We start from the raw sequence: 12,651 nt of genomic DNA, 5'->3' as shown, positions 1-12,651 counted from the left end.
TTTAATTTATCTTAACATTTAAACTTTAATTTTTGCATCGGATATTTTGTTTTAACGCATTCTTTCTTTTGACTTTCTTTTCTTGTAGATTTTAATTTATTTTATTCAATACCGGCACTACCATTAACTGTGAATTTTCACTCACAACCATTATCGCAGATCTATCGTTGAAAGCGCTTTCTCGGAAAAATTTTGGCTGAAAATTTAAACATTCAAAAAAAGCAAAGAAAATCACATATTGTTAGGAAAATTAAAACCTTAACCTTTTTTTCTTTTCTTCTTTTTGTTCTCAAAGAGGTTAGGTGTAAGAGAGAACATCAACAATCACGTCGAACCGCCTCTTTGCCATTTGCTTACTCCATTTTATTTTCTATTCTTTTTGGAATTAGCTTTGGCCCACAAAACTTATAAACTATCACTTATTGACTAATAAAACAAGGAAGAACGCTATAGTCGATACCTCGACAATCCGATACCCGTTACACAGCTAAAGGGACCAAAGGGAAATGGAGATATGCAAGCGAGATTGAATTGCGCCACCTACCCGTGATCTCAATATATGGTTATGTGGGGGGTAGACAGATTTAAGCGTTATGGTATTGACGAGACCAATACAGGCTTGGGCGGTTTGTTGGCGTTTTTGGATCAATCGACAGGTATTGACGAGACCAATAAATTTCAGTTAAAATGTTTTATCTACCATGAAAATTGTGGGCGCCACAGGCTTGGGCGGCTTGTGGGCGTTAGAGTGGGCGTGGCATATTCGCGTAACAAAATTGCGCTGCGTACAAGGCTACGAAATCTAAATCTTAAATCCCAATTCTCTATTTCTGATAGTTTTCGAGATGTCCGCGTTCATACCTACGATTTTTTGAAGTTTGTGGGCGGGTTGTGGGTTTTAAAGTGGGGGTGGCACAAGCAAGTAGCTTTAGAAATTCACAAGTTACTGGTGTACGAAATTTAGCTATTTATAGCTGTTTTTCCGACAAACTAGCTCGTTTTTAAAAAACTGCTAGAATTAAAGATTCTTATATTAAGCTTTTTAACCTCATCTAAAATTTTCAGAACATTTATATAAAGTTTGAATACGAAAAAAAGTTCAAATCTCTGGCGGTATTAGATTTTCTGAACTGGTAAATTTTTGTTGGTTAATAACTTTAAAACGTGACTTTTTACAAAAACGTGTCGTATGTCATAAGTTGAAGGGCTATACACCTTGAGTATTAACCTAAAATCTATAGAGCCGTTTTTGAGAAATAAAAAAAAGCTTAAAGAAGGCATGACAAATCATGTTAAAAAGGCGTACAAAGTATTATAAAATACCTTTCTTACCACAAATAGCACAAGCCTGTAACTGTAGTTCTTCACAAGTTACGGGTGTACAAAATTCAGCTGTTTATAGCTATTTTCCAGTAAAACTATCGAGTTTTCAAAAAGTGGTAGTACTTAAGTTTCTAACATTAAATTGTTCAACAAATTTTTAGAACCTTAAAATGCAGTTTTATACGCACAAAAAAAGTTGAATGCTCAGGCAATGTTAAATATTCTAAACTGGTAAATGTGGCAATTTTTGTTGGTTAATAACTGTAAAACGTGACTTTTCACAAAAACGTGTCGTGCAAAACTTTTTTTTTGCACAATCGATAAATATTGACGAGACTAATAGAGTGCAGGTAAAATATTTTATCTAGCATGAAAATTGTGGGCGCCACAGTCTTGGACGGCTTGTGGGCTGTAGAGTGGGCGTGCCATATACGCGTAACAAACTTGCGCTGCGTATAAGGCTATGGAATCAAAATCTAAAATCGTAATTCTCTATCTTTTCTAGTTTTCGAGATATCCGCGTAGGCAAACTTCGTCAACCGATAGGTATTGATGAGAACAATTAATTTCAGTTAAAATTATTATTCTAGCATTAAAACTGTAGGAGCCACAGTTTTGTGCGGTTTGTGGGCGTTAGAGTGGTCGTGGCACCCTGCTCAAATAAACTTGCGCTGCGCAGGAAGCCCAAAATTATAAGTATAATAACGTTCACAAATAAAAAATTCATTTCTTTTGCAATCCAATTTCAGACATTTTTATCCATGATATTTTATATTATTTCATTTTTATCAATGACATTTTGTATTATTTCACCTATGAAATCACAAAAGACATGGGGTGTCCTTGCACCCGCACAATTGTTTCTACAAAATAAATTTTTGAAATTTCATTAGAGCTTCAGAAAAAATGGAAAAAAGAATAAGAACTCATTTTATGTTTATTCTTGATTTTTTCAAATTCTTGCTGCCAATTTAGAGCTATACGCACCTAAAAGCAACAATAGCAATATTTTTATGCGTATGATTAGTACATTGCTACCAAAAAATACCGCTTCTACTTATAAATAAAGACAAAACTATATGATAAAATTTACACACACACAATTCGATGGCCTTTTCAATATATTACTGGTGGAGATGGTAAAATTAAAAACAATTACAATCTTTGTTCAATGCTAAAATATTTTGATGTCGTATTAAAAGTGTCTGAATTTACGGAAAAATGCAATTAATTGCCGACAATGTTAACAAGATCATTTTCAAAGCTTCAAACATAAAACAACAAGTATTTAAAGTTAATTAAGTTATAAAATTTAAATGTAACGTTTGAATGCTAAAGTGACTATGCCTTCTTCTCCAAACAAATCCCAATATGCTAGTCTCCGTGGATGCCGTGGTATAACAGCTAATAACTGCTAGTTATACCCGTTAATCGAAGAGTACAAGGGTATACTAGATTCGTCCAAAAGTATGTAACAGGCAGAAGGAAGCGTTTCCGACCCCATAAAGTGTATATATTCTTGATCAGGATCACTAGCCGAGTCGATCTACCCATGTCCGTCTGTCTGTCCGTCCGAATGAACGCTGAGATCTCGGAAACTATAAGAGCTAGGCTATTGGGATTAGGCATGCAGATTCCTGAGCTTCTTACGCAGCGCAAATTTGTTTCAGCAGCGTGCCACGCTATTTAGGGGTTATTTTTTGGCGATGCACCTAGCGAACGGCGGCACCTATCGGGTGTAAGCGATACTAAAAACCATGCATGACCTTAATCACTTATTAATTTAGTAATTTATAACTTCTTAAATAATAATGCGATTAGTATGAATATTAAAAGTATTGCACCAATAAAATCAATTTCAATTCACGCCGAAAAAAAATCCGTTTAGGCTGTAAAAGCTATATCCCGTTTTCTGTGCTCTTTATTTACGATTTATCACTGTGGGCGGCAGTACACGCAGTGACGAAGCGCACCAGGAATGTGTGCAAAGGCCACTGCTATACAGTTGCGGCAACAAAAATAGCACCAAAGTGTGGGCAATTTTTATTTGTGTACAAAATGGTCATTTTTTGCAATATTTTTCTTCTGTGTGTAAGGGTAAGTAGGTTTACATATCGTTTAACTAAAGTAAAAATGGTTGTGGGCGTAATGCGAATGGTTTTTAAAACTTCGATAGATTTATGAAAAAAGTAGCATAATTATGCGGCAACAAAAATAGCACTATTAACGGTTTTTGGGTATAAAACTTCATTTGCTCAGATTTGTTGGCTGTTTTTCGTTTTGTTGTATTAAGAATAAGTACTACTAAGTGAATTGGTAAAATAATGCATAAAATAGTGTTCCCAATGGGTCATTTAGCGCGCTGTAATGATACAGATAGAAGGACATTTAAAAAGCTAATTTATAAAGGCAATGCAAAAGATAAGTTAAGTTGAATCGTTGAATTCTTTAAAATAATGATTAGTAGTTACCTAAAACAAGAACACAAAAGAATAGCACGCAGTACGAAAGCCGCAATGACCCCATAACTGTTAAAAAGTCATTTGCATGAATGCAAGTAGGTCCCGTTTTAGGCGCCTATCAAGTCGCTTTTTTTTTTTTAATATTTGTAAGTACATAAAAAGTTGGATATAATGTACATAAAAATCAATTATGCGCTTGACGTCCAAAAAAAAAATCTCCCTAGACTGCAGAGCATGGGTGAATTTGAAGGGCGAGTTTTAAATAAGGCTCACAATAAAAGGAACACTCTTATATGGTCTGGCGGCTGAAAATTGCTCATGTTTAGATGAAAAAGACTTTAAATTCACATCAGGTAACCTACATATCCAAAATTGAGTCCCCATTTCACATTTGCAAAGAATAATAATGGTGAAGCAAGTATAATGGTATGGGCATATTCTCGTACTATAATGTTGGTACCATATCATAATGTAAACCCATACAGGATCAACATGTTCACCTTGATAGCTCAGAAATTGTGATGCAATTTTATTCGTAATACAAAACTAATTTATTTCCGAAGCTTTACCACGGTTATAACCCAAAAAAAATCAGTCAGAAAGTCGTACAAAGTTTTAAAACCCTTAAGCTAAATGGTATAATGGGGACCTTACAAGCCCCAGAACTAAAACACATCGAAAATCTTTGCAGAAATGTTAAAAACTATGTTTTTAATGCAAAACCGAAGAAAAAAAACTGCCCTCGAGCTATTTTGAAAGAGCCAGACAACAATTTTGCCAAGGGAAGATTCTGGTGTCTAGTGACGTCAAGGTCGGTCGTTGTTGTTGTTGTTGTTGCAGCCCAAGCTTTAGAACAATATTTTTTTACCTTAAGGTGTATGAAATCATAAGTTTCAATCAAAAAAAATTTTCAAATCGCGTTATTTTTAAGTTTTTTAAGTTTTTTATTTAAGTGGTGCTATTTTTGTTGCCGCATAACTTTGCTACTTTTTTGATAAATGTATCGAAATTTTAAAAACCATCCGCATTGTGGGCGTAACCACTTTTATTTTAGTTAATAGATATGTAACCCTACTTACCCTTACAAACAGAATAAAAATATTGCAAAAAATTACCATTCTGTAGCACAAAGAAGAATTGCCTACACACTGGTGCTATTTTTGTTGCCGCAGCTGTATATGTATAGCCGCAGAACGGCAATGATTCACAAATCGAAAGGTATCGCAAAACAAACTCTGTGCCGCTATCGGTAAGCAGAGAAGTCGGTGCAGCGTAAAAGACTGTCGACAAAGGCGGTCGGGCAAAAAAGAGTGGCAGATACTAGGAGATTTCCCTCTCTTTCTTTGTGTTAGAATCGGCTGCACTCCGCGCGCTATTCGTTATTTTTTTGCGTCCCTTCGTTATGTTCAGCTAGCAACTAACATTCCGGCGTAAAAATTTTCGTGGACCAGCGACATGTTAAAGCCCTAATATTTTAGGTCCGTTATTGTATTTAAAAAATGAATTATATTGTTTTAAAACAGTAAATTGTTTGATCATAGTAAAATTATGTTAATGGAATTTACTTATAATGTTACGTTTACGTATTATACATTATTATTTTAATATAATTCTTAAGTTTTATTATAGAAATTTTGTCCGTTAAAATTTATTTAAATATTAAATAATATAATATATGAAAAATTCATATTGTATTTTCTACTGAATGTATGTATTTAGAAAACAAAAACTAAATATAAAAATTGTAAGATGTTGTTCCATTTAAGTTTACCACCGTCCATGTTTACCGAAAACGAAATGTAACGGTCTATGTATTATTTTGGCATTAATTATCCAATCGTTTCTATGGCAGCTATATGATAAAGTCGTCCGATTTTATTTAAATTTTATTCGAAATTCTGATGTATTAAAATTGCAGAGGGTATATTGATTTCAGTCAGAAGTTTGCAAAGCAGTGAAGGAGACGTTTCCGACCCTTTAAAGTATATATATTCTTGATCAGCATGACTAGACGAGTCGATCTAGCCATGTCCGTCTGTCCGTCTGCCCGTCTGTCCGTCCGTTTCTACGCAAACTCGTCTCTCAGTTTTAAAGCTATCGGGCTGAAACTTTCCCAAAAGTATTATATCTTTTGCAGATGTATATAAGTCGGAACCAGCCGGAGCGGACAACTATATCTTATAGCTCCCATAGGAATAATCAGAAAAAACATTACATGTTTTATATTCTCCGAGACCGCGATCGGTTCTGAAGTATTAAAAGTGTCTTGTATTAATTGTGTATTAAAATTAAAGATTTAACACCCGTTTTAAAAAAAAAAAATTTTTTTTAAATCATCTTCAAACAACGAACTTAATTTGCATACCATTTTTGATCAGCGTAACATTGGATTCATTATGCACTAGTACCTAGCCGTTGTATACGTCATCTTGTATACATGTTCTTTTATACTTGTCAAAAACTATATATTACTACCGATTCATTTGGAGTAAATGAGATAACAAGCAGCAGTGTGCCACGTCCACTCTAACGCTATTTAGGGGCTATTTTGTGGCGTTGCACCTAGCGAACGGAGGCACCTATCGGGTGTTAGCGAAACTAAAAACCATGCATGACCTTAATCACTTATTAATTTAGTAATTTATAAATTCTTAAATAATAATGCGGTTGGTATGATTATTGAAAGTATTGCACCAATAAAATCAATTTCAATCAAAATCTTTTAGGATGTGGGCACTATGCAGACACTTTTATATTATGGACTTCAAACCACTAAAACAATCTGGCGCTGCTTAAGAGCCTCTAGAATCTGTATGCTTAGTCCCAACATTTTAGCTTTTATAGGTTCCGAGACCTCAGCGTTCATACTGACGGACGACTCAGGTTTGAAACGCTCCCGTGTACAATGTATACTGTACATGTTACCTACTGTTAACGAATATAATAAACCCTTTTATTCTATGATTAACATGCATAAAAATCGTGAAAAATAATGTTTTTCTCTGTAAATGTTAAAAACGGAATTGCTGCTAAACAATGGTCTCACCGCTCAACTCCCGAGTAGATAATGTCGTTCTTGCTCAGTGCGGCTCCACCGCCGCCAAACAGCTCTCGAAGTGACTGCCACAGGCCGTTGGGTGCTACCTTCCAGGTGCTAATATCCATCCGATGCGTACCTGGAGTGGAGGGTATGTGTAAAAAGCCGTAGCCGACAGGCCAGGACTGTTTCAGTACGTCGATAGCGTACACCTCTACTAGCAGTCGTGGCCAGCCTTGCACAGAGCCGGCGCTGAGGTGTATGTCTAGGGTCTGGACGAAGTCCGCGCAGTTCTGCAGTCGATGGGCCGCTACGTGGCTCTCACCCTTCACCTCGCCCTGAACCAGACGCCATGCGTTTCCTTCGGGGAGAAATAGCCTTATTAACTTGGCAGAGTACTTGCTATTTCAGACTTACCGCTCTGCAGACTCCACTTGCAATATAGGTGCGGCTCGGCGAAGTGAACTGCTTTTATTATTTGTCCAATTATGTGGAAATCCGCCATTAATTTATTTACTTTATATTTTATATAAATTATTAGTTATTTTTCATTCCTCTCATGTTCTCTTGAGTGGCAGGCAGCTTGCATAGTTCGGTTCGTTGTTTTGGTAGTTGACCGTTGTCAAAGTAACCGAATAACAGGGTGGGTGCTGCCAACTCAGACGGAACTCAGAGATACTGGCTCTGGTCCTTGTAAAACAGAAGCAGGGCTTGCAACTTATACCTTTGTGAAGGAATGGATTAATTAACAAGGTATTGCCAATATAAAAGAACCGAAGTCAAAAAAACGACCTCGAAAAATGGAATAAATAGCACCAGATTACAAAACAAAATCGTTAAAATTCTACACGAAGGCGACTATACATTTTTGATGGCTAGAAACATTACGGGAAACAGAACGCTTTTCTACTTTTCTATACGCAACGAAAGTTATTTTCGCTAATATTGTTGCTAGCGCCCGAGAAAGTAAAAAAAAATAGGTAAAATTAAAAAGGCTCAGTCTTAAATTCCGACATAAAAAATATACCCAAAATTCCTTTTTCGCTTTTACTCAAAGATGAAACTTTAATCAATCTAACAAGACCAAAGATTGTATACCCTTGCAGTTAAATTTATTAAACTTAATTCAAAATTCTTAAAAATACAAAAAATTATATTCCCAATTGTATAAGATAATATGTCAAAATATGAAGCTATAATTTGTTTAATCTTATTTTCCCACCAATTTTCAGGTCGTTCCTATGGCATCTATATGATATAGTCGTCCAAGCGTAGGAGATTATATGTTAAAAAAGACCAAAGATATAATTTAAAAAAAATTTTTTTTCGATTATTCATATAAGAGCTATAAGATATAATTTTCGGATCCGGCTGGTTCCGACTTATATACTACCTGCAAAAGAAAGAAGACTTTTGGAAAAGTTTCAGCCCGAAAGCTTTAAAACTGAGAGACTAGTTTGCGTAAAAACGGACGGACAGACGGGCATGGCTAGATCGACTCGTCTAGTGATGCTGATCAAGAATATATATACTTTATGGGGTCGGAAACGTTTCCTTCACAGCGTTGCAAACTTCTTTTTGGGCCAGTTTGTTGTCGTCTATTGTATCAATTCATAGCATTATCATTTTTTATGTTTTTATATCAAGCCGTTTATGCTGCAAATGCTATATCGGCTTTCTTTGCTCTTTATTTACGATTTATCACTGTGGGCGGCAGTAAACGCAGTGACGAAGCGCACCAGGAATGTGTGCAAAGGCCACTGCTATATATGTATAGCCGCAGAACGGCAATGATTCACAAATCGAAAGGTATCACAAAACAAACTCTGTGCTGCTGTCGACGTCAGCAGAGAAGTCGGTGCGTAATTTTTCGGCGTAAAAATTTTCGTGGAGCAGCGACATGTGAAAGCCCTAATATTTTAGGTGCGTTATTGTATTTAAAAAATGAATTATATTGTTTTAAAACAGTACATTTTTTGATCATAGTAAAATTATGTTAATGGAATTTACTTATAATGTTACGTTTACGTATTATACATTATTATAACAATATAATTCTTAAGTTTTATTATAAAAATTTTGTCCGTTAAAATTTATTTAAATATTTAATAATATAATATATGAAAAATTCATATTGTATTTTCTACTGAAGAAGTAAATATTATATAGTCAGATATTTTCGCGTTAGAAAGGGTATAGCTACAGTGGCACGCGCCAACAGCGACGAGAAAACAATAGAAATCAAGTAAAAGGGAGAGACGAGGACTTGGTGCATTCTGTTTGAGATATTAAAGAGGAAATGCAAGCCATTTAAACTGTGCGCAGCTAATCATATTTACATATTTACGTATTTTGTTTTTAAAAGTGAAAATAAACGAGAAAAGAAGTTAACTTCGGCACGCCGAATTTTTAATACCCTTGCAGGTCGTTCCCGTGGGAGCATTGTATGTACAGAGCTTTCCGATTTTTAGAAAACAAAAACTAAATATAAAAATTGTAAGATATTGTTCCATTTAAGTTTACCACCGTCCATATTTACCGAAAACGAAATGTAACGGTCTATGTATTATTTTGGCATTAATTATCCAATCGTTTCTATGGCAGCTATATGATAAAGTCGCCCGATTTTGATAAAATTAAATCGGAAATTCAGAACTAATTAAAAAATGTTATTTTCAAGCGCAGGACGTTATATGTTAAAAAACACCAAGGATATAATTTGTATACCCTTGCAGAGTGTATATTGATTTCAGTCAGAAGGTTGCAACGCAGTGAAGGAGATGTTTCCGACCCCATAAAGTGTATATATTCTTGATCAGGATCACTAGCCGAGTCGATCTAGCCATGTCCGTCTGTCCGTCTGTCTGCCTGTCCGGATGAACGCTGAGATCTCGGAAACTATAAGAGCTAGGCTATTGGGCACAAGTTTGTTTCAGCAGAAAACTGTGGCTTCAACATTTTTGACGCTAGAGTAAAATTTTTAAAAGAAATGTATTGTTCTCATCAATATCTATCGATTGACCAAAAAAAAAGTTTGCCACGCCACTTTAACGCCCACAAATCGCTAACAAACTTCAAAAAATCGTAAGTATGAACGCGGATATCTCGGAAACTATCAAAGATAGAGAAATGGGATCTCAGATTTTAATTCCGTAGCCTTGTCCGCACCGCAAGTTTGTCACGAGAATATGCCACGCCCACACTAACGACCACAAACCGCCCATATCTGTGGCGCCCACAATTTTTATGCTAAATAATTATGCTAGATTTAAATGAAATGTATTGGTCTCGTCAATACCTATCGATTGATCCAAAAAAAGTTTACCACGCCCACTCTTACGCCCATAAAGCTTATATCTGTCTACCGCCCACTTAACCATATACTGAGATCACGGTTAGGTGGCGCATTTTAATCTCGCTTGCATATCTACATTTCCCTTTGGTCCCTTTAGCTGAGTAATGGGTATCTGATAGTCGACGTACTCGAATATAGCGTTCTTCGTTGTTTTTTTTTTGTTGTTGTTGTTAGTTCTTGTTTGTTTAAATGTTTTAGTTTAATGCCTTTCTGATTTTAAATAACTTTTTGCGTTATTTTTAATGTATTTTATTTATTTTGTGCGTTGTTTTACTTATTTTGTGTTCTTGAATTTTTTTGGTTTAAGACTTTGGTCCACTTTTATTTTTGTATACCCGATACTCGTAGAGTAAAAGGGAATAATAGATTCGTCGGAAAGTATGTAACAGGCAGAAGGAAGCGTTTCCGACCCCATAAAGTATATATATTCTTGATCAGGATCACTAGCCGAGTCGATCTAGCCATGTCCGTCTGTCCATCTGTCCGTCTATCTGTCTGTCCGGGTGAACGCAGAGATCTCGGAAACTATAAGAGCTAGGCTATTGAGATTTGGCGTGCAGATTCCTGCGTTTCATACGTAGCGCAAGTTTGTTTCCACAAGCCGCCCAAAACTGTGGCTAGAACTGTGATAGAATACAAATTTTAACTGAAATGTATTGCTCTCATCAAAACCTATCGATTGACTCAAAAAAAAGTTTGCCACGCTTACTTAAACGCCCACAAGCCCCCCAAACCTATGACGCCCACAATTTTCATGCTAGATAAAAAATTTTAACTGAAATGTATTGGTCTCGTCAATACCTATCGATTGATCCAAAAAAATTGCCACGCCCACTTTATATTGAGTAGGCTGTATTAAAACTGCCACAATTGGGCTACATTTAAGTAGCCACACCTTTTATTTTACATATTTTCCGTATTTTTATAGGCTGTATTAAAACGGCCACAATTAAGCTTCATTCAAAGGCCACACTTTTATTTTAGTATTTTTTTTTCTTTATATATTTATGTACCAAAATAACACACATACAGCCGAAATAATTTTAACTTTTTATCGGTCTTCTTTTTTTCTGGTCGGTTTTTCACTCGTCGCCAATGTAATGACCTGTTAACAGCCTAATAATTATAAACTAACTGCACTTTCTCAGATATACAAAAAATGTTTATTATTTCTTCAGTGTTATCTGGACTCTACAAGAGTATATAAGCGACTGACGTAATGAGAGCCAGAATGCTCTCCGCTCTCAGCAACGCTCGCAGTGACAGGCTGCCACATCCCTGCGATAATTTTCAGCTACAGCTTCAAGTCCTGCTGCGCATCTGAAGGCTGCTCCACGTAGATATCCGGAATCGATTCGGCTTGCGGTAACTGTGGTGGCTTTGTACGAAGTGAGGCTGCCATCCGACTGTTGAGAAGATTCGATGACTAAACCAGAACCCCCCTGAGATCTTTATAACATGACTTATATTTCTCAAATACGATTTACCTCCTCCCGATATCTTCACTACGCTTCCATCTATCTGATTTACCTAAGACTGTTGTATCAAAATAAGGAGTTAACTTGTTAGGAAAAATTATCCTTAGTACTGCTTTATTTCCCCTAGTTTTATTTTCGATTCCGTGGCTCTCCTAGTTTTGCCTGCCACCTCCTTTCCTTTTTCCTTAGTAAAACAAAATAAAATCCCTGTCTCCCTTAAGATTCTCCCACCTACAAATATTATTATATAGAATAGTAATCGATGAGACCTAGCAAGTGCTCATTATTTGGCAACGGTACTAACTAATCAGTGACTACCCGTTGGGACTGGATTATCTGGTAAAGATACCATTATACAGTCGCGACAATCCTTGAGAAATTTTTCTGCAATTTTTGGCCACCATACTTTTGATCTTATTTGCCTTTTGATTGCTGCTTCTCCACGATGTCCCTTATGAGCTAGTGTTAAAACTCTCTGTCGTAGTTGTTGGGGGATGATCAAAAGGCTTCCTCTTAATAGAATACTACCAATAATCGACAGCTCCAGGCGAAACGGATAATATGGGCTAGTTTATGCAGAGCTCCAGCTTTCAATTTTTAGGCATGTTATGGCATCTAGTACTTCCTCGTCTCTTGTACTTATTTCGGAAATCTAGGATATATTTAAAGAAATCTAGCATATATTTAAAGATGTGGGTGTAGAAGATTATTTTGCCACTAAAAATTTTTCGTTGGCCTCGCGAGCTCCGTTTATATTTAACTTAATCGAACAATATTGTTTAGAATGAAAGCTTAAGATGAAACTAACCCATCTCATTGTGAAATTCAATTATGCTGACCGATGCATTTTGGTGGGAACTTGAAACGCAAAAGGCGCAATTGAATGCGCTTCGAAGGAAAGCTGATGTTTACTTTATTTTGATTTGTTTAACTTAGCTGTGATCCAAGATCGGACCTCAAAGGCAAAGGCAAGGACAAAGGCAAGTGCAGAGCTTG

The 12,651-nt window shown here is 36.0% G+C and overlaps 1 protein-coding gene across 3 annotated transcripts in view; it reads right to left on the bottom strand.

The window, feature by feature from the left end:
- Positions 1–7,479, bottom strand: part of B9d2 (B9 domain-containing protein 2) — a 48,905-nt gene extending 41,426 nt beyond the window's left edge. The window contains exons 1-3 of one of the 3 annotated variants that reach the window (XM_070998813.1): positions 7,240–7,479; positions 6,832–7,183; positions 136–196 (exon numbers count right to left, since the gene is read on the bottom strand). In XM_070998813.1, the coding sequence (XP_070854914.1) occupies positions 151–196; positions 6,832–7,183; positions 7,240–7,327 (486 nt within the window). In that variant the 5' untranslated portion in view covers positions 7,328–7,479 and the 3' untranslated portion in view covers positions 136–150. Of the gene's footprint in view, positions 1–135; positions 197–6,691; positions 6,744–6,831; positions 7,184–7,239 lie in introns of those variants that run through there. The other 2 variants (XM_070998814.1, XM_070998812.1) reach the window with 2 other exon arrangements.
- Between the last annotated feature and the right edge of the window lie 5,172 nt (positions 7,480–12,651).

Source organism: Drosophila suzukii (genome assembly GCF_043229965.1).
Source record: "Drosophila suzukii chromosome 2 unlocalized genomic scaffold, CBGP_Dsuzu_IsoJpt1.0 scf_2c, whole genome shotgun sequence".
Lineage (NCBI taxonomy): Eukaryota > Metazoa > Arthropoda > Insecta > Diptera > Drosophilidae > Drosophila > Drosophila suzukii.
Note: the sequence above shows the minus strand (reverse complement) of the source record. Positions and strands in the feature narration are given on the sequence as shown.